General features: G+C 42.3%; 1 protein-coding gene across 2 annotated transcripts in view; it reads left to right on the top strand.

The window, feature by feature from the left end:
- Positions 1–7613: 7613 nt before the first annotated feature.
- The window catches only part of cep89 (centrosomal protein 89), a 117555-nt gene continuing 97835 nt past the window's right edge, over positions 7614–27333 (top strand). For both annotated transcript variants that reach the window (XM_043706832.2, XM_087995842.1), the window contains exons 1-4: positions 7614–7728; positions 20770–20876; positions 22187–22360; positions 25828–26041. In XM_043706832.2, the coding sequence (XP_043562767.2) occupies positions 7690–7728; positions 20770–20876; positions 22187–22360; positions 25828–26041 (534 nt within the window). In that variant the 5' untranslated portion in view covers positions 7614–7689. The remainder of the gene's footprint in view (positions 7729–20769; positions 20877–22186; positions 22361–25827; positions 26042–27333) is intronic.

The following is a 27333-nucleotide window of genomic DNA, read 5'->3' on the forward strand; positions in this document are numbered from 1 at the left end:
CTCTGTCCTGGGCTTTTATAGCTTGGAAAGGAGCATCCCATTGATGCTCTTATAGAGAATTCTTTTTATTTGTTTATGAGACATATAGCTTTGCTAAATTGCAACAGAAAAGGTAATGATGAGCTACCTTTTAGAATTTGCAGGTAAGGAGGGAATTCTAGCATTTGTGATTCATGGACAACAATGGAATGGTTACTTTGAAAGGATTCTTGGGAAGTTGTAATGATACTTCCTTCAGATACATGCTACATGTTGTTGCCATTGGGTGCCAGTGGCAGACAGGAGCCTGATCAAGGAAGCTAATTTGTTCTGGGTGATGCAGAGTTTCTTGGGTATTGTGGAGCTGCACTCATTCAGCAAATGAAGACTTTTTAATCATATCCCTAATTTGAATCTTGTAATCCCTAATTTGAATCATGGTGCATGTTTCTTTGACTTGGTTCTCTCACCATGCACCACAGGCTCTGTCTGGCAGCTTGCCTGTATTATCTGTGTACATTTGCTGCCTTCAATGCTTCTTCCAAGTGGTGTGCTTGACCAGTTGAGGGAAAGTGGTAATCAGCAAAAATGTTTTCTTGCCCATGTTTGACCTGATGCCTTGAGACTTATTGGGGTCTAGAGTCAATGCTGAGGATATTGTGACTATATTCCACTGTACTACCATCTCTGGCTAGTGGACAGAATATTCCCAGGGATGAAAATTGAGAAATCTGAGATTAAGGTATGATTCTGCAAAAATGGTTCAGTTGGGCTGTTGCTTAACTCATCATTGGATCAGTTGTTTTCTGGCAATTCACTGCTTACTGTTACTTTGAGTTTATGACAATCCTACTAATTTTCAGATTCAATCATGTGGCCAGAGATTTACCCTACTGGGCTGCAACTAATTTCTCTGCCATCCCTGAATCTTATACTGACCAGTAATTTTGTAATAGCTTTTTAGTCTTGTAATCAATTCTACATGCCTCCTGGTTCTTTCTAATGGAAACACCTCTAGCAATGCATTCTCTATCCTTTAAAACTTTATGGATTCACCAACTATTTTTACTCCTCTCCAAACCTATATATTCTTTCTTTGATGCTGTGAGCAGCCTCCACCTTACCTACATCAACTTTATCCCACAGTAAGATTTCTGGATTTACCTACTCTCTCCTCTCCATTCCCTGTTTAATAGCATGGCATATCCATTGTGTTATACCAACACTTGAGATTCCTTGTTTGCATTTGCATGCATTCTGTGAGCAAGGTTTTCAATGCATTCTCAATATTTGAGAGTTTAAGTCCTAAAGTGGAGGAAAACTTGTCTCTTGGCAATCTGTTCAGGTTTTCTGGTCATCTTACAAGCTAGTTCTCTGTTCCCCAGTCTTCACATGACTAACAACACAACAATCTATCTCCATGAATTTCTCAGTTTGAAGTTTAAAGAGAGTTTAAGGGTTACTGCCATAAATGCTGTTGGATGCGCATCTTATCAGATCGAGTGGATTGGTTGGAGAGATAGATAGAAGCGATGAGGAATTTTCAACAGCAACAGTATGTGATGGATGGCAGTTATAGGAAGGGGGGAAAGTCTCAGATACGGTCACATAGATGGGTTAACTCCAGGAAGGGTAAAAGAGGTAAGCACCTAGGGCAGGAGTCTTTTGTGGATATACCCATTTCAAACAGGTATGCTGTTTTGGAAAATGTAGGGGGTGATGGATTCTCAGGGGAACGTAGCATTAACAGCTAAGTTTCTGGTATTGAGACTAGCTCTAATGCAACGAGGGGTACGTTGGTTTCCAAGAGATCAATTGTGTTAGGAGATTTTGTAGTCCGAGGTACAGACAGACGTTCTGTGGGGCCAGCAGAGAAAAAGCAGAATGGTGTGTTGCTTCCCTGGTGCCAGGATCAAGGATGTCTCAGAGAGGGTGCAGAATGTTCTCACGGGGGAGAGGGGCCAGCAAGAGGTCATTGTCCACATTGGAACCAACAATATAGGAAGGGAAAAGGTTGAGATTCTGAAGGGAGATTACAGAGATTTAAAAAAAAAAGAGGTCCTCAAGGGTAGTAATATCTGGATTACTCCCAGTGCTATGAGCTAGTGAGGGCAGGAATAGGAGGATAGAGCAGATGAATACATGGCTGAGGAGCTGGTGTATGGGAGAAGGATTCACATTTTTGGATCATTGGAATCTCATTTGGGGTGTAAGAAGGACGGATTGCACCTAAATTTGAAGGGGACTAATATACTGGCAGGGAAATTTGCTAGAAATGCTTGGGAGGATTTAAACTAGTAAAGTGGGGGAGTGGGACCCAGGGAGATAGTGAGGAAAGAGATCAATCTGAGAGTGGTACAGTTGAGAACAGAGGTGAGTCAAACAGTCAGGGCAGGCAGGAACAAGGTAGGACTAATAAATTAAACTGCATTTATTTCAATACAAGGGGCCTAACAGGGAAGGCAGATGAACTCAGGGCATGGTTAGGAACATGGGACTGGGCTATCATAGCAGTTACAGAAACATGGCTCAGGGATGGGCAGGACTGACAGCTTAATGTTCCAGGATACAAATGCTACAGGAAGGATAGAAAGGGAGGCAAGAGAGGAGGGGCAGTGGCATTTTTGATAAGGGATAGCATTACAGCTGTGCTGAGGGAGGATATTCCTGGAAATATATCCTGGGAAGTTATTTGGGTGGAATTGAGAAATAAGAAAGGGATGATCACCTTATTGGGATTGTATTATAGACCCTCTAATAGTCAGAGGGAAATTGAGAAACAAACTTGTAAGGAGATCTCAACTATCTGTAAGAATAAAATAGGGTAGTTAAGGTAAGGGATTTTAACTTTCCAAACATTGACTGGGACTGCCATAGTGTTAAGGGTTTAGATGGACAGGAATTTCTTAAGTGCGTACAAGACAATTTTCTGATTCAGTATGTACAAAACTTGACCTACTCTTGGGAAATAAGGCAGGGCAGGTGACTGAGGTATCAGTGGGGGAGCACTTTGGGGCCAGCGGCCATAATTCTATTTGTTTTAAAATAATGATGGAAAAGGATAGACCAGATCTAAAAGTTGTAGTTCTAAATTGGAGAAAGGCCAATTTTGACGGTATTAGGCAAGAACTTTTGAAAGCTGATTGGAGGCAGATGTTCACAGGTAAAGGGACAGCTGGAAAATGGGAAGCCTTCAGAAACGAGTTAACAAGAATCCAGAGAAAGTATATTCCTGTCAGGGTGAAAGGGAAGACTGGTAGGTCTAGGGAATGCTGGATGACTAAAGACATTGAGGGTTTGATTAAGAAAAAGAAGGAAGCATATGTCAGGTATAGACAGGATAGATCGAGTGAATCCTGAGAAGAGTATAAAGGAAGTAGGAGTATACTTAAGAGGTAAATCAGGAGGGCCAAAAGGGACATGAGATAGCTTTGGCAAATAGAGTTAAGGAGAATCCAAAGGGTTTTTACAAATATATTAAGGACAAAAGGGTAACTAGGGAGAGAATAGGGCCCCTCAAAGATCAGCAAGGTGGCCTTTGTGTGGAGCCACAGAAAATGGGGGAGATACTAAATGAATATTTTGCATCAGTATTTACTGTGGAAAAGGATATGGAAGATATAGACTGTAGGGAAATAGATGGTGACATCTTGCAAAAGGTGCAGATTACGGAGGAGGACGTGCTGGATGTCCTGAAACGGTTAAAGGTGGATAAATCCCCAGGACCTGATCAGGTGTACCCAAGAACTCTGTGGGAAGCTAGAGACGTGATTGCTGGGCCTCTTACTGAGCTATTTGTATCATCGATAATCACAGTGAAAGTGCCGGAAGACTGGAGGTTGGCAAACGTGGTGCCACTGTTTAAGAAGGGCGGTAAAGACAAACCAGGGAACTATAGACTGGCTCAAAGGTAGAAGACAGAAGGTGGTGGCGGAGGGTTGTTTTTCAGACTGGAGGCCTGTGACCAGTGGAGTGCCACAAGGATCGGTGCTGGGTCCTCTACTTTTTGTCATTTACATAAAATGCGAGCATAAGAGGTACAGTTAGTAAGTTTGCAGATGACAGCAAAATTGGAGGTGTAGTGGACAGCGAAGAAGGTTACCTCAGATTACAACAGGATCTGGACCAGATGGGCCAATGGGCTGAGAAGTGGCAGATGGAGTTTAATTCAGATAAATGCGCGGTACTGCATTTTGGGAAAGCAAATGTTAGCAGGACTTATACACTTAATGGTAAGGTCCTTGGAGTGCAGGTTCATAGCTCCTTGAAAGTGGAGTCGCAGATAGACAGGATAGTGAAGAAGGTGTTTGGTATGCTTTCCTTTATTGGTCAGAATATTGGGTACAGGAGTTGGGAGGTCATGTTGTGGCTGTACAGGACATTGGTTAGGCCACTATTGGAATATTGCGTGCAATTCTAGTCTCCTTCCTATCGGAAAGATGTTGTGAAACTTGAAAGGGTTCAGAAAAGATTTACAAGGATGTTGCCAGGGTTGGAGGATTTGAGCTATAGGGAGAGGCTGAACAGGCCAGGGCTGTTTTCCCTGCAGCGTCGCAGGCTGAGGGGTGACCTTATAGAGGTTTACAAAATTATGAGGGGCATGGATAGGATAAATAGACAAAGTCTTTTCTCTGGGGTCAGGGAGTCCAGAACTAGAGGGCATAGATTTAGGGTGAGAGGGGAAAGATATGGAAGAGACCTAAGGGGCAACTTTTTCATGCAGAGGGTGGTTCATGTATGGAATGAGCAGCCAGAGGATGTGGTGGAGGCTGGTACAATTGCAACATTTAAGAGGCATTTGGATGAGTATATGAATAGGAAGGGTTTGGAGGGATATGGGCTGGGTGCTGGCAGGTGGGTCTAGATTGGGTTGGGATATCTGGTCGGCGTGGACAGGTTGGACCGAAGGGTCTCTTTCATGCTGTACATTTCTATGATTCTATAACCAGGCAATTGGTGTGTTCATTACAAATTTAACAATAACTTTAACTATACCAACTTAATACTTAGTCTTTTTGAGAGCACCATTTATAAAGAGAAAAACAGAGCTAACCCTTCATTAGGACCAGACCTGCTGAGTTTGTTCAGCACTTTGTTTTTGTTTCATATTGCTAGGATCCGCAATTCTTTGGTTTATATCAGCACTTGCTTTGATTTTTGCTTTCGGCATCTGATCTACTCACTACTCCCTGTCTCTTTTAACAGGATAAAAACGAACAATTTCCAAACCCTTGCAGTCAATTCTGAAGAGGTCATATCAAACTCAAAATGTGAACTTTGTTTCTGTGGGCGGCACGGTGGCACAGCAGTTAGCACTGCTGCCTCACAGCGCCTGAGACCCGGGTTCAATTCCCGCCTCAGGCGACTGACTGTGTGGAGTTTGCAGGTTCTCCCTGTGTATGTGTGGGTTTCCTCCGGGTGCTCCGGTTTCCTCCCACAGTCCAAAGATGTGCAGGTCAGGTGAATTGGCCATGCAAAATTGCCCGTGGTGTTAGGTAAGGGGTAAATGTAGGGGTATGGGTGGGTTGCGCTTCGGTGGGTCGGTGTGGACTTGTTGGGCCGAAGGGCCTGTTTCAACACTGTAATGTAATCTAATCTAGACGCTGTCAGACTTCCTGTGTTTCTCCAGCATTTTCTCTTTTTTTATTTAAGATTCTTAGGGGGCTGTATAGGATAGATGTGAGAGGTTGTTTCCCATTGTGTGAGATTCTAGGACCAGAGGACATAGTCTCAAAGTTAGAGTTTGACCATTTAAAACTGAGATGAGGAGGAATTTCTCCTTATGGAATTCTATACCACTGATGTCGAGGCTGGGCAATTCAAAACTGAGATAGACAGATTTTTAATAAGTAATGGAACCAGGGGTAATGGGGAAAAGGCAGGAAAATGTGTTAAGGATTATCAGATCAGATGTGATATAATTGAATGGCAGAGCAGACTCAATAGGCTGAATGATCTACATCTACTCCCATATTTTATGATTTTAGTAAAATAATCATCCAATACATTCTTGGCTGTCTCAATGGAACCTGCCTACTCCACACTTTTAAAGACTATTCCAGATGTGAACCACACATTTTGTAAAGAATTTTTTCTTACAAAAATTTGTTATTTTTACAAATCATTTCAAATCTGTGCTCTCTTCTTATTGATCCTTTCACAAGCAGGAGGTGTTTCCCCCTCCCTAAGCAATGTAGATGCTTATGATTTTGAAAACTTCTAAAATTTTCTCTTATCCTTTTCTCAAAGAAAAACTGTCCCAAACTCTCCAATATATCCTTATAACTGACATTTGATATCCCAAACCCATGCTTGTAAATCTTTCTCCAATGCATTTACATCCTTCTATTATGCCATGCACAAAATTGCATACAAGACTACAGCTGAGGTCTAACAAATATCGCATTAAAAGTTCAGCATAACTTCCTGTTCTCATACTCTATGCATTTAGTAAAATCCATGATAACATTTGTTTCATTAACTGTTGTTCTCACTTGTCCTGCCAACTTCAATGATCTGTGCACATGTAATATTCAGGTCTCTCTGTTTTTATACCTTTTAGGTATTGTACCCCTTATTTTGTATTGTCGGTCTTTGTTCTTTCTACTAAAATATGCCATTGTCACGCTTATAAGCAGCAAATGTCATCTGCCACCCATTCACCAACTTCTATTTATCCATTAGGAGTTCTACAGTGTCCTCCACAGTTTACAATGCTTTCAAATTTTGTATTGTCTGTATAGTTTGAAATTGTCCCCTGTACACCAAGATTATTATACATCAGGAAAAGCATGACCCCAATATTAAACTCTACTACAAATGTTCCACCAGCTCAAAGTTGTTCGTTTGTTTCCTTTGGTAAGTTGAACTGTTGCCCTTTCAATGTATAAATTGGTTCTATATTGAATTATTTTTGAACACTTCCCACTAATCTATCCGTTCACAGGTTTGCCCACTTTCTTATACTGGAGAGTCTGTGTTCTGTCCCCTACATCTAGAATCGTACTATCTTTTTTATCCTTCCCTCTCACCATCTTCCAAAGGGGCATTGTTTCCTTGTTGTCAGGAGTAACCCCAGCTGCCTGTTCTGAGGAAAGATTAACTCTAATTTCTCTCCACAGATGTTACCAGACCTGCTGAGCTTTTCTACCAATTTACATTGTTGCCCTATCTACAACCTTCCCATCCAGCATATCTGATGGAGGCTTAATTTTGTCTGTCTGCTTCCTAGCCCCTCCTCTGTTCACCTTCCTTCAGGGTTTTTATTCTTCTTCCTTTTTGAGAGTTGTTGGTGACAGCCTAATCGAGTCGTTATATAATCAACCCTAGGACTGGGTCCTTGAAAACAGCGGCATTGGTTGTTTTCAGTACAGATTTCAGCATCTGCAGTAATTTGATCCAGCACACCAAGAGTCGCCCGCCTATGGAGGCGGGTGACAGCTGCTTTAGCCAATTAAATCTCTGGGCCGTGTCCAAGCACCAGCCAATCACGAGTGTTGAGTGTCTTTTCTTCCAATCAGAGCGGTCTCTGACGCGCCCGGTTGCTAAGGTAAGCAACACGAACTGCGATTGGATGAGTTGTCGTTCTTGAGCCAATAGAGTGAGGGTTTATTTCAGGGTCGGCAGTCGCTGGAAGGAGTTCTCTTGGCGACTCTATCTCACGTTGATGTAGATTAAAACGGCCAGCGGCGTTTACAACTGCAAATCAAAATGCCGTTCGGGTGGAGAAGAAAGGATCAGATGGCCTTTGTAAGTGGGACCGTGTTTCTCCTCCTCCTCGTCTCCTCTCAAAATAACGGACACGTCTCATGACGGTGTTGTTGCCATTAGCTGTATCTAAGATAAACACTGGCACTCTGGAAATAAACATAACTGGATGCTGCAGATTTTTGTTCAATTAGCTTAGGACTCTTTATAAAAAAACTAGGAATTTCGAGGCAGCAATTTATATCAATGTGACTTGTAATAAACATATTTCTGTTCGCTATAGGAATTCAGTGGATAGTATGTTTTGCACGATTGAGATTGTTGAACCTTCATTATACTCGAACATAGTGCCATAACAACAAAAATGAGTTGGCGCTGAAGTGGGTCAATGTACGTTTGATGCTACGAATCACTTTTAATCTCCTCTCAAAAAGATGCCCTCTGGGTTTTCAACTATGTTGCGGTCTCCAACTTCTCTTTCCTTTCAAGTTCTTGGACATGTTTTCTCAAGTTTGTGACAATCCTTTCTAGATTTCTATGTTTGAATCCCTCCTAATGTGGTTACCAATCTTGTCATTGTACTGAAAATGCTCTTACCAAATATGATAATTATGTATCAAGTTTTTGTGACAAATATAATTCTCACCCTGTCAGCAGCCTTTGACATAGTTGACCACAGCACCCTCTTCCAGTAAATCTTTACCATCATCCAGTCTTTTATCGAGTCATAGTCATAGAGATGTACAGCACAGAAACAGACCCTTTCATAGAACTCATCCATGTTGACCAGATATCCTAAATTAATCTAGACCCATTTGGCCCATATCCCTCTCAATGCTTCTGATTAATAAACCTATCCATATGCCTTATAAATGCTCTAATTGTACCAGCCTCCACCACTTCCTCTGACAGCTCATTCCATACACCCACCACGCCCGAGTGAAAATGTTGTTCCTTCGGCCCCCTTTAAATTTTTCCCCTCTTGTCGTAAACCTACACCATGTAGTTCTGGACTCCTCCTCTTCCCCCCCCATCCATGCACTTTGATTTTATAAACCTCTATAAGGTCACCCCTCAGCCTCCGATGCTCCCATGCAAACAACTCCAACCTATTCAGCCTCTCCCTTTCCACAACATCTGAGTAAATCTTTACTGAACCCAGAAGACAGAGCACAGAAACAAGCCATTCCCTCCAATCAATTCCATGCTGATCTTGCTCCACATGAAGCACCTGTATCCCCTCCCAGTCAGCATCTACCTCTTGTCCCTTTCACCATCATGTTAATCCAGCTTGCCCTTCAATATATTAATGCTTTTGATTTCAAGTTTCATTTATTTGTTGATCATACCAAATTATCCTTGAATTAAGTGGCTTGCTAAACTAGTTAAGAGTTGAACACATTGCTGTGGGTCTAGAGTCACATCTATGCCAGTTAAATACCACTAATTTCCTGCTCTAAAGGTCATCAGTGAACCAGTTGGATTCATGGTCAACATTATTCAGTATAGTGCATAGTCCTGATTTGCCTACTGAATTTAACTTCCACCAGCTCCCTGGTGGGAGTTGAACCCACACCTTCAGAGCATGAGGCTAAACTTCTGCAGTCCTGATCTTGTGACATTACTGCTGTGCCTGTATCTCACCTCAGTCTTCTCGTGATCAGAGAATCACTTGCTGTTATTGTTACCTCTGGTATCATCCAAGCAGCTCATCTGGGTCCCTTTTTATTTCTTATGGATATGCTGCTCCTCAACAACGTCTTTTGGAAAAAGAAATGCAATTTGAGTTTCCATATGTATTCTGATGATCCTAAACTCTACTTCATCACAATACTTTTGATATCTCTCTTGTCTCTACATTGTGAGACTGTTTACCTGATAAGACCATAAGACATAGGAGCAGAAATTAGGCCATTTGGCCCATCCAGTCTGCTCTACCATTCAGGGCTGATAGATTTTTCAACCCCATTTACCCACTTTCTCCCCAGAACTTTGATCCCCTTGGCAATCAATAACATATCTACCTGTTTTAAATATACTGAATAACCTGACCTCCATAGTCTTCCACAGATTCACCACTCTGGCTGAAGTAGTTTCTCCTTATCTCCATTCTAAAACGTTTTCCTTTTACTCTAAGGCTGTGCCCTCAAGTCCTAGTCTCTTCTGCCAATGGAAACATCTTCCCAACATCCATTCTGTCCAGTCTGTTCAGTATTCCTAAAGTTTCAGTTAGACCACCCCTCATCCCTCTAAAGTCCATCCAGTATAGTCCCAGAGTCCTCAAACGTACCTCATATGTTAAGCCTTCCGTTCCTAAGATCGATCTCGTGAAACCCCTCTGAACCTGCTCCAGGGCAAGTGCATCTTTCCTGAGGTATGGGGCCCAAAATTGCTCACAATACTCTAAATGTGATCTGACCAGAGCCTTATAAAGCCTCAGAAGTACATCCCTGCTTTTATATTCCGGTCTTCTCGAGATGAATAGCAACATTGTATTTGCCTTCCTAACTACCAACTCAACCTGCAAGTTACCTTAGGAGAAACCTGAATTAGGATTCCAAAGTGCCTTTGCATTTCAGATTTCTGAATATTCTCCCCAGTTAGAAAATAGTCAGTGCCTGTATTCTTCCGAGCAAAATGCATGACCTCACACTTTCCCACATTGTATTCCACTTGCTATTTCTTTGCCCACTCTCCTAACCTGTCTCAATCTTTCTGCAGCCTCTGCACCTCCTCAATACTACCTGCACCTTCACCTATCTTTGTATCATCTGCACACATAGCCAGAATGCTTTCTGTTCCTTCATCCAGATCATTAACATATAAAATGAAAAGTTGTGGCCCTAATACCAACCCTTGTGGAACACCACTAGTTACCGGCTTCCAGCCTGAGAAGGACCCTTTTATCCCCACTCTCTCCTTCTGCCAGACAGTCAATCTTCTATCCATGCTAGTACCTTGCCTCTAACATCATGGGTCCCGATCTTACTCAGCAATCTCCTATGCAGCACCTTATCTAAGATCTTCTGGAAGTCCAGATAGATAACATTCTTCGGCTCTCCTTGGTCTAACCTGCTCGTTACCAGCTCAAATAATTCTAACAGGTTTGTCAGGCATTACCTCCCCCTGATTAAACCATGGTGACTTTACCCTATTTTACCATGTACTTCCAAATATTCAGAAATCTCATCTTTCACGATGCACTTCAGAATCTTACTAACTACTGAGATCAGGCTAATCGGCCTATAATTTCCAATCTTTTGCCTTGCTTCCTTCTTAAATGGGGGGCTACATTTAGCGATTTTCCAGTCCTCAGGGACCCTCCCTGACTTTAGTGATACCTGAAAGATCTCTACTAAAGCCTCCTTTATCTCTTCAGCTATCTCCTTCAGGAATCTAGGGTGTAGCTCCAGGTGATTTGTCCCCTTTTAAAACCTTTCAGTTTTTCTAGCACATTCTCCTTAGTGGTTCCCGAGTCTAAAATTTTTGTGATATTACTCGTGTCTTCTGTGAAGACTGATGCAAAGTATGTATGCACTTGCTCAGCCATTTCTTTGTTGCCCATTACTGCTTCTCTAGCATCATTTTCCAATGGCCCAATGTCCACTTTTGCCTCTCTTTTGCCCTTTTATATATCTAAATAAACTCTTGTAATCTTTCCTAATATCACCAGCTAGCTTAGCCTCATACTTAATCTTCTCCCTCCTTATTTCATTCTTCTTGTTCTCCGTTGGCCTTTATAGACTTCTCAATCCTCTGGCCTCCCACTGCCCTTCGCCACATTATATGCTTTTTCGTTTGCTTTTATGCAGTCCCTGACTTCCCTGGTCAGTCATGGTTGCCTCGTCCTCCCTTTTAGTATGCTTTTTCTTCCGTATGAATTTTTGCTGTGTCTCATGAATTACTCCCAGAAACTCCTGCCATTGCTGTTCCGCTGTCTGTCCTGCTAGGCTTCTCTCCCTGTCAATTCTGGTCAGTTCCTCCCTCGTACCTTTGGAGTTGCCTTTATTCAGCTGTTACCATTACATCTGATTCCACCTCTCTCTCGAACTGCAGAGTAAATTCTATCATATTATGGTCACGCCTCCTAAGAGTTCCTTCACCTTAAACTTCCTTATTAAATCTGCCTCATAAGTACCTCCCTGATAAGTACTGGGTAAGCAGAAATGAGATGAACCAGGTCTTTAGTTCCAACATGCCATTTTCTCCCTAGCAGCTGTCTGAGGATGAAATAAGATTTTTGCAACCCTAAGATATTTGACCCCAAGATAAGCTTCTGACTTTCTATCCACACTTTTATTGAGATTGCTTATTTTCATTTGTCACTGCCTGATTCTGCACCTGCCTTATCTCATCTGCTGTTTAAACCCTCATTAGTGACTTTATTATCTCAAAACTTCACAATTCAGTGTATTATTTGCAGCCCTTCCTTGTTCTCCCCTCCAGAAATTTGATATAATCCAAAACCCAATGCCCGAGTTCTACCTTTTCACCAAATACCTTTCACCCATCACTCTCTGCTTGCTGACTCACAATAGCTTCCATTAAAGAACAATACAGCACAGGAACAGACTCTTCAAGCCTGTACCGACATATTTTACCCTTCCATATTAAATTGTCTTCACTTACAGGATCCATATCCTCTATTCCCTTCCTATTTGTGTATTCATCCAGGTGTTTTTTGAATGCTGTTATTCCACCACCACCTTTGGCAACATGTTCTAGGCAGTCGCCACCCTTGGTGTGAAAAACGTGCCTTACATATCTCTTTTAAACCTTGAAATTGTGTCCCCTGGTAATTGATCCCTCCACGCTGGAAAAAGGCTAATACTTTCCACACCATTCACAGTCTTATAAACTTCTATCAGGTTGCCCCTCAACCTCCAGCATTCCAGTGAAAACAAACCCAGTCTGTACAACCTTTCTTCAAAGCTAAAATCCTCCATACCAGGCAACGTCCTGTATCCTCTCCAAAGCACTACATCTTTCCAGTAATGTAGAACCAGAACTGTATGCAATATTCCAGTGTGGCCTATCTAAAGTTTTGTGAAACTGCAGCATAACTTGTCTATCCTTATACTCAACGCCTCCTTCTGCTGAAGGCGAGTATGCCATAGCCCTTTTGTTCTACATTATCTACCTGCGCTGCCACCTTCAGTGATCTGGGGACCTGCACACCCAAATCCCTCTGCATATCAGTACTAAGGGTTCTGCCATTCATTATAATTTCCACCTGTACTTGACCATCCAAAATGCATCACCTCACACTTGACCAGATTAAACTTCATTTTTCTGTCCATGCCTCAAACTGATCCTAATCCTGCTGTATCCTCCTCACTATCTGCAACTCCATCAATCTTTGTATCATCTGCAAACTTATTAATTAGAGTTCATATTTGTAGATCATGATCAGCAGAGGCCCCAGCACTGATACCTTGGATCATCACTAGTCACAACCCTCCATTCTGAAAAGCATCCTTCCACCGCTACCCGTTGCCTCCTGTGACTAAGCCGGTTCTGTATTGATCTTGCCAGCTCAGCCCTGATACCATGTAACTTCACCTTTTGTAGCAGTCTGCCATGAAGCACCCTGTCAAAGGCTTTGCTGAAGTCCATATAGACAATATCTTTTCCCTCATCAGTCACCTTTGTCACCTTCTCAAAAATGTTGATCAAGTTAGTGAGGCATGACCTCCCCTGCATATAACCATACTGTCCATCGCTAATAAGTCCAGTTGCTTCTAAATACATATTCATCTTGTCCCTGAGAATCTTTTTGAAGAATTTTCCTATCACCGATGTGAGGCTCGCAGGTCTGTAATTTCCTGGATTATCCCTGTTCCCTTCTTAAACAATGAGACAACATTGGCTATTCTCCAGTCCTCTGGGACCTCACCTGTGGCCAGAAAGGAAATAAAGATGTCTGTCAATGCTCCAGCAATTTGTTCTGTTGCCTCCCTCAATATTCTGGGATAGATCCAATCAGGACCTGGGAACATATGTACCTCAATACTTTTTAAGATGCACAACGCCATTTTTTTTAATAGCAACTTGGCTTAGAAATTTGACAGTCTCTTCCCTGAGATCATCTGCCAATTCCTTCTCTTTGGTGAATACCAACACAAAGTATTTATTTAGAACCTCACCTACCTCTTCTGGCTCAACACATAGATTCCCTGCTTTGATCTTGAGTGGGCTAACCCTTTCCCTGCCCTATTTTAAAAATATATAGCCTTGGGATTCTCCTTAATCCTGTTTGGTAACGACTTTTCATGATGCTTTGTTTGCCCTTCCAATTCCATGTTTAAGTTCTTTCCTACTTTTCTTATATACTTCAAGGGCTTCATCAATTCCCATCCTCCTAGACCTTACGTTTGCTTCCTTTTTTCTTTTTGACCAAGGTTATAACATTCCCGGCTATCACGTAAGTTGCCATACCTATCCTTCATTCTCGCAGGAACATGCCACTCCTGAACTTTTATTAATTGCTGTCTGAAATACTTCCACATATCCAGTGTGGAATTACCCTCAAACATGCGTCTCCAATCAACATTTTCCAGTTTCTACCTAATATTATTCTAGTTTGCCTCCCCCCACCATTTAACACCTTCACCAGAGGGCTGCTGTTACCCCTATCCATGAGTATTCTAAACACTCAGTGTTATAGTCACTACTCCTGAAATGCTCCCCTACTGAGACTTCACTCATCAGTCCGGGCTCATATTCCAAAACCAGGTCCGGCATAACTCCTTCTCTGGTTGGACCATTTGCATACTGTGTTAAGAAACCCTCCTGAATGGTCCTTAAATTCTGCCCCATCCAAACCCTAGCATGAAATGAATCCCAGTCAATATTGGGGAAGTTAAAATCACCACCAACAACAATCCTGCTGTTTTTATATCATTCCAAAATCTGTCTACATATTCTTTCCTCTATCTGCCGCTACATGTCAGTTTTCAAATTCTCAATTTTCATATCCCTCCATGCTTTGCCCTTCGCTATCTCGGTAATCTTGAATGCATCTGAAGTACCTTGACTCAGAACAATTCTGGGCTGTTTCATTTCCCAAGTGTCTCCACCATCAGTGGTCATGGTGGCTTTCAGCAGCCACGGCCAAAAGCTGAGGTATTTCTGTCCCAATGTCCATATCTGTCCACATTGCTTTTATAACAGGCTCCTCAGAAGTGTTCTCCATTTCCCCTTACGTAACCTTTTGCAAACCACATCAAATTTTGCTTCATAATGCACTGGTGTAGTGTCTTGGAACATTTCATTAATGTTAAGCATGTGTTATGAACATCAGTTGTTTTTGAGTTACATACAGTGCATAGTTGAATTGAGTTGAATTAGCTTTATTGTCACATACTCAAATGAGTACAGTGAAAGGTTTACACTTGCTGCATTACGGCACCCATCTTAGGTACGAATGTACCTAGGTACAGATAGTTAAACAGTTTAAAGTATTATAAGTTACGATGTTTCTAGATTCATGAGCTAATCACCAAGAAGTGCAATGTCATTGTCAATAATCACTCGCTAATGAATGTGATTGTCCACCTAGAAAATTCTATTAGTCGCTGGTCACAAGAACTGTATGATGTCAGTACTAGATCGTTGGGGTTTTAAAAGTTGAATAGTTTTAGGTTTAGAGAGTTAAATTAATCATCGTAACTTGTTGTTATGGACTAGGTGAGACCCCTCAAAACGTTTTTGACCAGGTAGCCCAGACTGTAACTTTCCTATTTGTTTAGATAGGTGTATAGTGGATATTCCTGGTGTAAATTAGCTGGGTCAACTGCCAAGTTTTAAACAAACAAAATTTATTTACAAAATTATGGAATGAAACACAAAGTACAGAAAACAGAATACCAGATAATGTATCCTGTCCAAACCCGACTTAATGATGCTGATCTGAAAATACGTGCAACAGTCCCAATATACACATCCTTTAGCACAAGCAGTAAACAATGGCACAGACAATTTACAGTTCGAAATAATAAGGATAGAAGAATAGAGAGAAGGCTTCCAGTTTCCCCTGTGAATCTTACTCAACTCACTCCCAAACTGAATTGAATTGCATAGCTAGAGAGCTGGCCACACCCCGTTGACTTTACCAGTTTTTCAAAAGACTTTTTAAGCTTTTGGCCTGAAGCACTATCTGTTAGGGTAAACAACAAGGCCCCAAGAAACTATTCAAACTTCAGACACAATGGAGCCTGGTCAGTTACCCTTTCTCTGAAAAGAAACTCAAGGGTAAAGTAACCTTGTACCAAACCAGCATTGTGATACTTATGAATATATGAATGATGAGTTTAGAAAATAAGTAAATAACAGGAACAACACTCATTATGGAGAAAGTGAGGACTGCAGATGCTGGAGATCAGAGCTGAAAATGTGTTGCTGGAAATGCGCAGCAGGTCAGGCAGCATCCAAGAGGCAGGAGAATCGACGTTTTGGGCATGAGTCCTTCTTCAGGAATGAGGAGAGTATGCCAATCAGGCTAAGATAAAAGGTAGGGAGGAGGGATTGGGAGAGGGGCGTTGGAAATGCGATATGTGAAAGGAGGTTAAGGTGAGGGTGATAGGCTGGAGTGGGTGGTGGGGGCGGAGAGGTCAGGAAGAAGATTGCAGGTTAGGAAGGTGGTGCTGAGTTTGAGGGTTGGGACTGAGACAAGGTGGGGGGAGGGGAAATGAGGAAACTGGAGAAATCGGAGTTCATCCCTTGTGGTTGGAGGGTTCCTAGGCGGAAGATGAGGCGCTCTTCCTCCAGCTGTCGTGTTGCTATGGTCTGGTGATGGTGGAGTCCAAGAACCTGCATGTCCTTGGTGGAATGGGTTGGGGGAGTTGAAGTGTTGAAGGGGTGGTTGGGTTGGTTGGTCCGGGTGTCCCAGAGGTGTTCTCTGAAATGTTCCGCAAGTAGGCGGCCTGTCTCCCCAATATAGAGGCGGCCACATCGGGTGCAGCGGATGCAGTAAATGATGTGTGTGGAGGTGCAGATGAATTTGTAGCGGATATGGAAGGATCCCTTGGGGCCTTGGAGTCCCACAACCCCGCACCGCCCGTTTCGACCTCCTGCCCAAAATCCATAAACCTGACTGCCCCGGCCGACCCATTGTCTCAGCCTGCTCCTGTCCCACCGAACTCATCTCTGCATACCTCAACACGGTCCTGTCCCCCTTAGTCCAAGAACTCCCCACCTAGTTCGGGACACCACCCATGCCCTCCACCTCCTCCATGATTTTCGCTTCCCCGATCCCCAACGCCTTATCTTCACCATGGACATCCAGTCCCTGTACACCTCCATCCCCCATCACGAAGGACTCAAAGCCCTCTGCTGCTTCCTTTCCCGCCGTACCAACCAGTACCCTTCCACTGACACCCTCCTTCGACTGACTGAACTGGTCCTCACTCTGAACAACTTCTTTTCAATCCTCCCACTTCCTCCAAACGAAAGGAGTAGCCATGGGCCCCAGCTATGTCTGCCTCTTCGTAGGATATGTGGAACAGTCCATCTTCTGCAGCTACACTGGCACCACCCCTCACCTTTTCCTCCGCTACATCGATGACTGTATCGGCACTGCCTCGTGTTCCCATGAGGAGGTTGAACATTTCATCCGCTTTACTAACACCTTCCACCCCGACCTCAAATTTACCTGGACCGTCTCAGACTCCTCCCTCTCATTCCTAGACCTCTCCATTTCTATCTCGGACAATCGAATCAACACGGACATTTACTATAAACCGACCAACTCCCACAGCTACCTAGGCTATGCCTCCTCCCACCCTACCCCCTGTAAAAACGCCATCCCATATTCCCAATTCCTTCGTTTCCGCCGCATCTGCTCCCAGGAGGACCAGTTCCAATACTGAACAACCCAGATGGTCTCCTTCAAAGACCACAATTTCCCCCCAGACGTGATCGACGATGCTCTCCACCGCATCTCCTCCACTTCCCGCTCCTCTGCCCTTGAGCCCCGCCCCTCCAATCGCCACCAGGACAGAACCCCACTGGTCCACACCTACCACCCCACCAACCTCCATATACATCATATCATCCGTCGTCATTTCCGCCACCTCCAAATGGACCCCACCACCAGGGCTATCTTTCCCTCCTCTCCCCTATCAGCGTTCCTAAAAGACCACTCTCTCCGTGACTCCCTTGTCCGGTCCACACCCGCCACCAACCCAACCTCCACTCCCGGCACCTTCCCCTGCAACCGCAAGAAATGCAAAACTTGCACCCACACCTCCCCCCTTACTTCCCTCCAAGACCCCAAGCGATCCTTCCAAATCCACCACAAATTCACCTGCACCTCCACACACATCATTTACTGCATCCGCTGCACCCGATGTGGCCTCCTCTATATTGGGGAGACAGGCAGCCTACTTGCGGAACGTTTCAGAGAACACCTCTGGGACACCCAGACCAACCAACCCAACCACCCCGTGGCTCAACACTTCAACTCCCCCTCCCACTCCACCAAGGACATGCAGGTCCTTGGACGACTCCATCGCCAGACCATAGCAACACGACGGCTGGAGGAAGAGCGCCTCATCTTCCGCCTAGGAACCCTCCAATCACAAGGGATGAACTCCGATTTCTCCAGTTTCCTCATTTCCCCTCCCCCCACCTTGTCTCAGTCCCAACCCTCGAACTCAGCACCACCTTCCTAACCTGCAATCTTCTTCCTGACCTCCCTGCCCCCACCCTCACTCCAGCCTATCACCCTCATCTTAACCTCCTTCCACCTATCGCATTTCCAACACCCCTCCCTCAAGTCCCTCCTCCCTACCTTTTATCTTAGCCTGCTTGGCACACACTCCTCATTTCTGAAGAAGGGCTCATGCTCAATGTTGATTCTCCTCCTCCTTGGATGCTGCGTGACCAGCAACACATTTTTAGCACAACACTCATTATGTTGGTATTTATGTCTCTGCAATGTAGAAATGCATTATTGTGAAATATCAGACAGTTAAAGGAAGGAAAGATTGAAAACTAGTTGATGATTTTGTTTACGCATCACTGCAGTCATTGGGAATTTGAGGCTCAGGGCAGGTTGGATCCATTGTTGATACTTGTCAATCAATGCCGCTTGTAGGAGAAAGTGAGGACTCCAGATGCGGGAGATCAGAGTTGAGAGTGTGGTGCTGGAAAAGCACAGCAGGTCAGGCAGCATCTGAGGAGTAGGAGAATTGAGGTTTCAGGCAAAAGCCGCAGCATGTAGACTCATTTAGGAGATAAAAGATATAGATAACTTTATGCAATCTGCTTTTTGCTTCTGCTGGATTGGACAGGACAGTTTGTCATTTGGCTTCCATCTTGAAGGCATCCAGTTCTTAAAGCAACACTTCTCTTAATTAATAAAATAGTTGTAAGCTCTCTACAGTAAGAATATTTTCCAACTTTGTTTTCTGTTCATCTGGTCTATTTGCTAGTATAAGACATATCTCATAAAGTGTTGGCTGGAAAAAGCACAGCAGGTCAGGCAGCATGGGAGGATCAAGCGAGTCAACGTTTCGGGCAGGACCCTTTTTCAGGACTGGGGAAGGGGAAGGGGGCTGCGAGATAAATGTGGATGGTGAGGTGAGGGGAAAGGTAGATGGGGTGATGATAGATGGGCGAAGGTAGGTGGTGATGGTGCTAGGTCAGTGGGAAGTGTGGAGTGGATAGGTGGGAAGGAAGATGGGCAAGTAGGTCACGTGAATAGGATAGATCTGAGTCACCAGGGTTGGATCTGAATGGGGTGGGGGGGAAGGGAGATATGGAAACTGATGAATTCAGTGTTCATGCCATGTAGTTGTCGGCTCCCGAGGCAGAAGATTAGGTATTCCTAATATATTAGGTAAAATCATACTCAACAGGAATGGATGAACAAACTCAAGTTTTTATCTTGAAAAAGAAAATGTTGAGGGGTGATTTAAATAGATTTTTAAATTTAGGCATGATTCTGATAGAACGGACACAGGATGTGTTTCCAATTGTAAAGAGTACCAAAACTAGAATGAATGCATATAAAATAATTGCCAAGAAATCGAATGGGGAACTGAGCAGAAATGTCTTTACCCAGAGTGATGACAATATGGAACCACAGGGAGGAGTTGAGGTGAATACATTAATACACATGTATTTAAGGGGAGGCTAGATAATCATATGAGCAAGCAGGGAATAAATGGTTACATTGATAGTTAGAAATGTGAGATGTGACTCAAGTAAAGCATGAATTAGATAGGTTGAATGGCCTCTTTCTATTCTATTTGTTCCAGATAATTACATGAGATTTGATAGATTTTCTAAGCCAGGAAGTTGGTAGAAAGAATAGATAGGGAGAAACTGATTCCATGGGCTGAATTCTCCCAAATAGTGGCCTAATGTCAATTTTGGGACGTTTCATGGAGAGTTTCCCTCCGTCAGCTCTAACAGATTCTCTCTCTCTCTCTCTCTCTCTCTCTCTCTCTCTCTCTCTCTCTCTCTCAGTTCTCTGTTGCTCATCTCCATTATCTGTGCACCATGCCTCAACGTGCTACTCTTGCTCGCCATTACTGGGCCTTTTGGGTTTGTGTCATCAACACTATGTTTAAATCTACACTGTGTGCCAATTCAAATCTGTAAACTAGGAATATTCTGGATTAACAAGAGAGCCATAATACCATGAGATACTGTGTGATACTCCTGTTTTCATAATTCAGTGTTGCATTCTGATACATTGATCATTTTGTATTGTGTTGGTACTTAAGGTTTAAGTATTGGATTGACTGTAACAGCAGAAAATCTTAAATAATTAACTTTCATAAATGCTTTAAGATTTTATATTTACATGGCGCCGACATGTTGGGTGAGAATATTGCATAATAGCGTAATTGATGCCAATTTTGCTTGAACTGCCTGGAAAGGAATCTCAGTTTTGTATAGTGGGACGTCATCTGAATTGATTTTTGCAAAGCAGAAATTCATTTGAACCTAATTTTGTGTCAAGAAGGAAACCTGGTAATATTGATCCAGTACTGTAACATTAATTTTGTTTACTTTGCATATTTTCTCCTGTTTTGTTGCCTTGACTAACCACGTTTTCCACCGTTTGTTTAGAAACACATAGCTCAGGGTTTGGTACCTGCAGCCACAATAGCTCCCAGAGCCGCTGTTCCCCGCACCCCTCCGCCACGTAGCCCAGATCCTTCTCCAGAAAGACCAAGGTACACTCTTTTCTCAGTTTTATTTATAGTTTTGCATGCTTATTGTTCTAAAAACATTAATCTAATAGGCTTGGTTTATGCGGACATTCATCCTAAGATTTATGTTCATAATCTGATCACTTTTACAACATTTTTAGCTGTGTTTTGACCATGTCGACTGATATTATTGGCTTGTGTTTGTTACGTCATATTTGATTCAATATCCTAATCAACGTTTATAATTGCTAATTGATCTAAAATGACTATTTGGTTGAAAATGATATGCATTATCTAGATCATATAAAAAGATGTATTGATACTGCTATGTAGCATTTATACATAAAAAAAGTCTTGGTTGTTACCCGGGGTAGCATGTTAGCTCAGTTAGTCAGAAGACTAGCATGTGCTTCATAATAATGTCAGCAGCATAGAGTTTTACTCCAGTTCTGGTTGAGGTAGACTTAAGGCCTGCCTTTTGTCTGTACCTTTGTAAAATCATAGCAGAAGCTGTAATTTAGCAATCCACAAATAATTGAGGATACAATCTGGATCAGAGGAAGTTGTATATTGTGTGACAGCATTGGAAAAAAGATTAATTCCTGGAAATTTTACTTTGTTTTCTTCTAACAAATGTAAGGATTGGGATTCTGCAAAAGATATTCCAGCCTTGGGTGACCGTGTGGAGTTAGCTCATTCTCCCCGTGTCTGCGTGGGTTTCCTCCAGGTGCTCTGGTTTCCTCCCACAATCCAAAGATGTACAAGTTAGGTGAATTGGCCATGCTAAATTGCCCAGTGTTCAGGGATGTGTAGGTTAGGCGCATTAGTCAGGGGTAAATGTCGAGTAATAGGGTAGGGGAATGGGTTTGGGTGGGATGTTCTTTGGAGGGTCGGTGTGGACTTGTTGGGCTGAAGGGCCTGTTTCCACACTGTAGGGATTCTGTGATTCTATAATGGAATTCAAGTAGAGATAAATAATTGTAAGCTGTATTTTACATTGAAGTCTGAAATTTTAGAATTGAATTTTAGTACTACTTGGGACCTTAGTATGATAAAAAGAGTTTGCAGTAGAGGGTTAGTTTGAAGAAGATGCAGGGGTGTAAGTAAACAGAATTATGATTGTCATTATCATCTTAGAATAATGAAAATCTGAGAATAAAATACATGTGCAAGATTTCAGTTTGCAAAATACATGTTCTTGTATAGCTAAACAATCATTAATTTTTTTTGACTCATTGCTTTATCTACATAGTTCAAAATTATCCTATCTGAAGAATATTGTCCTCTTCATAATGTTTTATTCTGTTGTTAGTTGAACTCATTTACAATTTCAGGTCAGCATTGGCAGCAGTAATTTTGACTTCATGCCTGACTGGTCGTACATTTGCCATTCCTCAACCACATTTGACAGGTCTTCGTCAAAGGTCTTATTCTGAAAGTGATTGTACACGTTCAGAGCAACAAAGCTTTCTTGAACCTTATGCCACTGTGGCTGATCTGGAGTTAAGGTATTGTACAACAAATTGAAGGCATCCTAATTTATTCAGTACAATTGCTACAAATACCTATGTGAACTTTAAGATTATTATGATTGTTGCAGATCTTTAAACAAAAGTGAGAACTCAGCTCTGTTAGATGACTGTCATTAATTAGTAGGTTAAAATCTCCCCAATTCTTTGTCCTCTTTGTCTTTCCAGGTTAAAATTAATCTTCTTTATCAAAGCATTTCCTTTCTTCCATTCTGATGTGTGGAAACACAAAAGTCTTGTGTGTCGTGTCTCTCAACAGTTGTTAGTTCTCATTATTTGTGCATAAGTACACTCAAACCTCAAGCGTTTCCCATTTTATCAATCATTAGTTATTTGGAAGTTCTTTGTTCCGAAATTGTTTAAACCTGATAAAGTCTCAAGATATATATCCTTGACACTGGTTGTTGGCTTTACCAAAGTTTGAGGGTTAGAGGGAAATACTTGTATTTATTGCATTGATAAGCATCCACAATACCTGTCAGAACAGAATACTTTTCTGTCAAGACAGTTAGAAAGTCTGGTTGGAAGAATGATGCAGTGAGCTGAAGCCAAGCTGGATCCCTTCCTGAAATCATCAGATGGCTAATCTCAAAGGCCTCCTTGAGCTAACTGTAAACATTGCTCTGAAGCAGAATTTCAAAGTCTTTTTCACGGTTCCACCCCACGATCCCGATTTGGATTCCAGCTGGTCGAACTAGACATTGATCCTCCTTTTAACTTAGTATGTCAAGGAATATAGGAATTCAGATTGTTAGTGCCCTGATCATGGCCATATTGTTACCATTTCTCATATAAAAGACTTTCTAAAAGAAGCACTGAGCTGTTTTTCTTTAAAGCTGAATTAGAATTGTAGTGTTACTCTTTGAAGTTCACACCTATTGGCTTCCAGTGCCATGTTCTATTTTTATGTAGTTTAGGGTGGAGTTGTTTCTAATGGAATGTTGATGAAAGAATTGCAATGCATTAAAGAAGCGATCAGGGTGTTACTGAGACTGGAAGTTTGAGTTATAAAGAGACCCTAGGGTTTTATTCATAGGAACATAAGAACTCTGAGCAGGAGTAGGCCGTCCGGCCCTTTGAGCCTGCTCCACCATTCAATAAGATCATGGCTGATCTTTTCGGAGACTCAGACCCATTTACCCACGTTCTCACCGTATCCCTTAATCTCTTTAATGTAAACAAAACTACCTTCGCTTTAAAAAGGCTTACTGAAGTAGTGTCAACTACTTTGCTGGGCAAGGATTTCCATAGATTAACAACCCTTTGGGTGAAGAGTTCCTTCTCAATTCAGTCCTAAATCTGGTCCCTAGTTTCATCCACCAGTGGAAACATCCTCTCTACTTCTATTTTATCTATTCCCTTGCTCAAAAGTAAAGAATTCCTTTGAACATTTTGGCCATGACTTTTGCTGCATGATTTGGAGTGTAGAGTCCTGGCCCTGCAACCCTATCCAAGAGAAACTGCTTTGGAGTGTCAGATTTTCAATCCAGTTTGGCAGACTATCCCTGAATAGACCAGACAACATAGGAACAAGAGTGGAGGCAGCCAATTGTAGATGGGGCTGGGAACATGGCCTGCTTTTGTGCATCAGCGTTTTGTGGAAGATTAAACACTTAACAAAATCAATAACAACCCTCACCCACATAGCCCTTCCTTCCCACATGCAAACCTCGAGCCCCATCCTTGCTAACACATGCCATGTAACGTATTGTACCCACCCCAATTCCCCCCCCCCCCCACTGTATTCCTTGTCACCCATGTCCCTGTACTTTAGGCTGCGTTACACGTTATGCCCCCCCCCCCCATTTATCCATGGTCTTTTATTGTTCCTATGCCACCTTCACATCCATAATTCAACTTGTGCCCTCTAGCTACTACTTTTGCCGTCCCAATGCCAACTCACCTAGTATTCACCAAGGGCAAAGGTCTTCATAGGAACCATGCTGACATTACTTTGTGTCTATTGATGTTGTCATTGTTTAAAACAAAACTCTCTCATTGATTTAAAAAAAATTCAATACACTGAAATTTCTGTAACTAAAATCTTATGAAAATTAACATTTATATTGTAAATTAGCGAGGTTGGAGAACGTTTGTAGCTCAGGTTGAGGTTCTGGATGTAAGTTTGCTCGCTGAGCTGGAAAGTTCATTTTCACATATTTCATCACCATTCTAGATAATACCATGAGTGAGCCTCTGGTGAAGCGCTGGTGTTATGGCCCGCTTTCTATTTATGTTTAGGTTTCCTTGGATTTGATGTCATTTCCAGTAGTGACGTCATTCCCTGTTCTTTTTCTCAGAGGGCGATAGATGGGTTCGGAATCGATGTGTTTGTTGATAGAGTTCTGGTTGGAATGCCATGCTTCTCAGAATTCTTGTGCGTGTCTCTGTTTGGTTTGTCCTAGGATGGATGTGTTGTCCCAGTCAACAGAACATTAGCCACCAGGATACATGAACATCAACTAGCCACAAAAAGACATGACCCATTATCACTACTATCCTTACATACACATGAGGAAGGATACCCCTTTGGCTGGTGTTGAGAGTATGTTGCTGGAAAAGCACAGCAGGTCAGGCAACATCCAAGGAGCAGGAGAATTGACATTTTGGGCCAGAGCCCTTCATCAGGAATGAGGCTGGGAGCCTCTGGGTGCTTACCCTTTTGACTGGGACAACACATCCATCCTAGGACAAGCCATACAGAGATACTCATGAGAATTCCCAGAAGCATGGCATTCCAACCAGAACTCTACCAACAGACACATCAATTTCGATCCCATCTATCACAGCTGAGAAAAAGAACAGGAAATGGCATTGCCACAGGAAATGACATCACGAACCCAAGGAAACCTAAACACGTAAATAGAAAGCAGGCCATAATACCAGTGCTTCACTGGTGGCTTACTGATGATGTTACCAAATGTGGTGATGAAACATTTGAAAACGAACCTTCCAACTCAGTGAGCAAACTTACATCCAGCATTGTAAGTTCTCTGACAAGTCTAATTGATTTATGCACTGTTTAGGCACATGCGTGTCTAAGTTTAATAATTCCAATGGTTGCGGCCAATTATTTCTGCATTGCATATACTTGAAGCTTGGGCAGTCCATAAATTCATCCTGCAAAACCTATAAATGTTGTCTTTGTGGTAGCACTTTGACTTTTGGTGGGTTTTGCCATTTTCTTTCTGTCACAGTTAAAATCTGGGTCTGTATGTGGTATGTTTGAGAAGCTAGTTTGAGGCACTATTTTCTTACTGGTTGAAGTATTTCTGCTGTATCTTTTATTCCAAGTTTTTGAAACTGATTTAAGCTTGTGAATGTTAAACTGTGATTTCAGATTCATACTTTACACGTAATTTTTCATATTAATCTAATAAGAATGTTTTAAATAATTGTGGGAAATCTGCTGGTTTCCATTATTAATTTTTGTTTCTCTTGCAAAGGAATGTATGGCAAAGTACCGTTAGGGGCAGGCCTCAATTACCACTGCCATCTGATTCTGACGAAGAAGATAATGAAGAAGAAGGAGAAGATGATGACCAAGATGTGGAACAGTTGTCAGATAAAGAAAACCAACCTCATTACTATGTTCTCGAAAAGGAGGGTGAAGGACATATTAAAGAGGCAGTTTATGCCATTCCTCTCAAGGCTAACCAGGTGACTGTTTACATTTTACAATGAAGGACTAAAAAAAAGTCATACTAGATTTGAAACATTAACTCTTTCTTTCTCCACAGATGCTACCAAATGTGCTGAATTTTCAGCATTCTCATTGTTTATTTTAGATTTCCAGCAACTGCATTATTTTGTTTTTATTTGTATGCCCAAGTATTAAGTACATAAATCGGCAGAATTTCATTGTAAATTCTGGTGTTGTCTCACCTTCAGTCCAAGTGGGCCAGAATGGTGCTGGAAAAGCACAGCAGTTCAGGCAGCATCCGAGGAGCAGGAAAACCGACGTTTCGGGCAAAAGCCCTTCATCAGGATGCTCCTCGAATGCTGCCTGAACTGCTGTGCTTTTCCAGCACCACTCTAACCCAGAATCTGGTTTCCAGCATCTGCAGTCATTGTTTTTTACCTAGTTTATTCAGTCCAAGTGTAAAGGGGGGCACAGACTTGAGCATTTCTAGTGCGTAGTCTGTACAACTATCCATTACTACTCCTCTGAAACTGATAGTGCACTTTTGCTTGTGCAAAATAATATAGAAATCCAGTGGTTACTGCAGTGATTCCATACTTCTGTAGAGAGTATGTTGTTGAGATGTCCCAAACCGCAATCAATTTGGTCATAGATCTAAAAGTGTAGCCACAGGCCTTTGCCTCAAAATACATGTGGAACATGAAAAATGTGTCAGCGGCTAATTGAAGACCTGATCATAGATGTTTCCCTATGCTCTTATGGGGTCTACTGTTGGATGAACAGAGGGGTTTAAGTTGGCATGGAGAGTATGAGTGGCGATTGGTGGTGAATGGGATCTGAGTTGGCATGGATGGACATGGAGTGTGTCAGCTTTGAAGGGATTTGAGGTATGAGGGCTAGAGGGCTTTATGGTTTTTAGTTGAGCTGGAACCAACTGTCAGCAGGCCATCTTAGGCACAGAAGCGGCCAAGTGTTATTTCTGCATTGTTTCCAATTAGCTCTAGCAACCCACCCCCAACTCCAGAAACGAAACTCTGAACACTCACGAAAACTGCTCTTGTTTGATTTGGGGAATCTAGAATTTTCTCAACACTGAGTACGTGGTTAAGGAGGGGAAATTGTACTATGGCAGAGCCAATTTGATCCAAATGATTTTTTGTAATAATGTTAATTCTATATAATCCTCTATTTAAAGATCCAGCAATATTGTTATCACAGAACCTGAAGCGATTATTTGTTTTCATCGTCATAGTATTTGAACAATTGTTATAAAAGTATAAAAATTGGACACTAATGATAAGGTATTAGA

This window comes from Chiloscyllium plagiosum, unplaced genomic scaffold, assembly GCF_037043375.1.
Source record: "Chiloscyllium plagiosum isolate Xiang-an unplaced genomic scaffold, Cpla_swu_hap1 HiC_scaffold_17, whole genome shotgun sequence".
NCBI classification, from domain to species: domain Eukaryota; kingdom Metazoa; phylum Chordata; class Chondrichthyes; order Orectolobiformes; family Hemiscylliidae; genus Chiloscyllium; species Chiloscyllium plagiosum.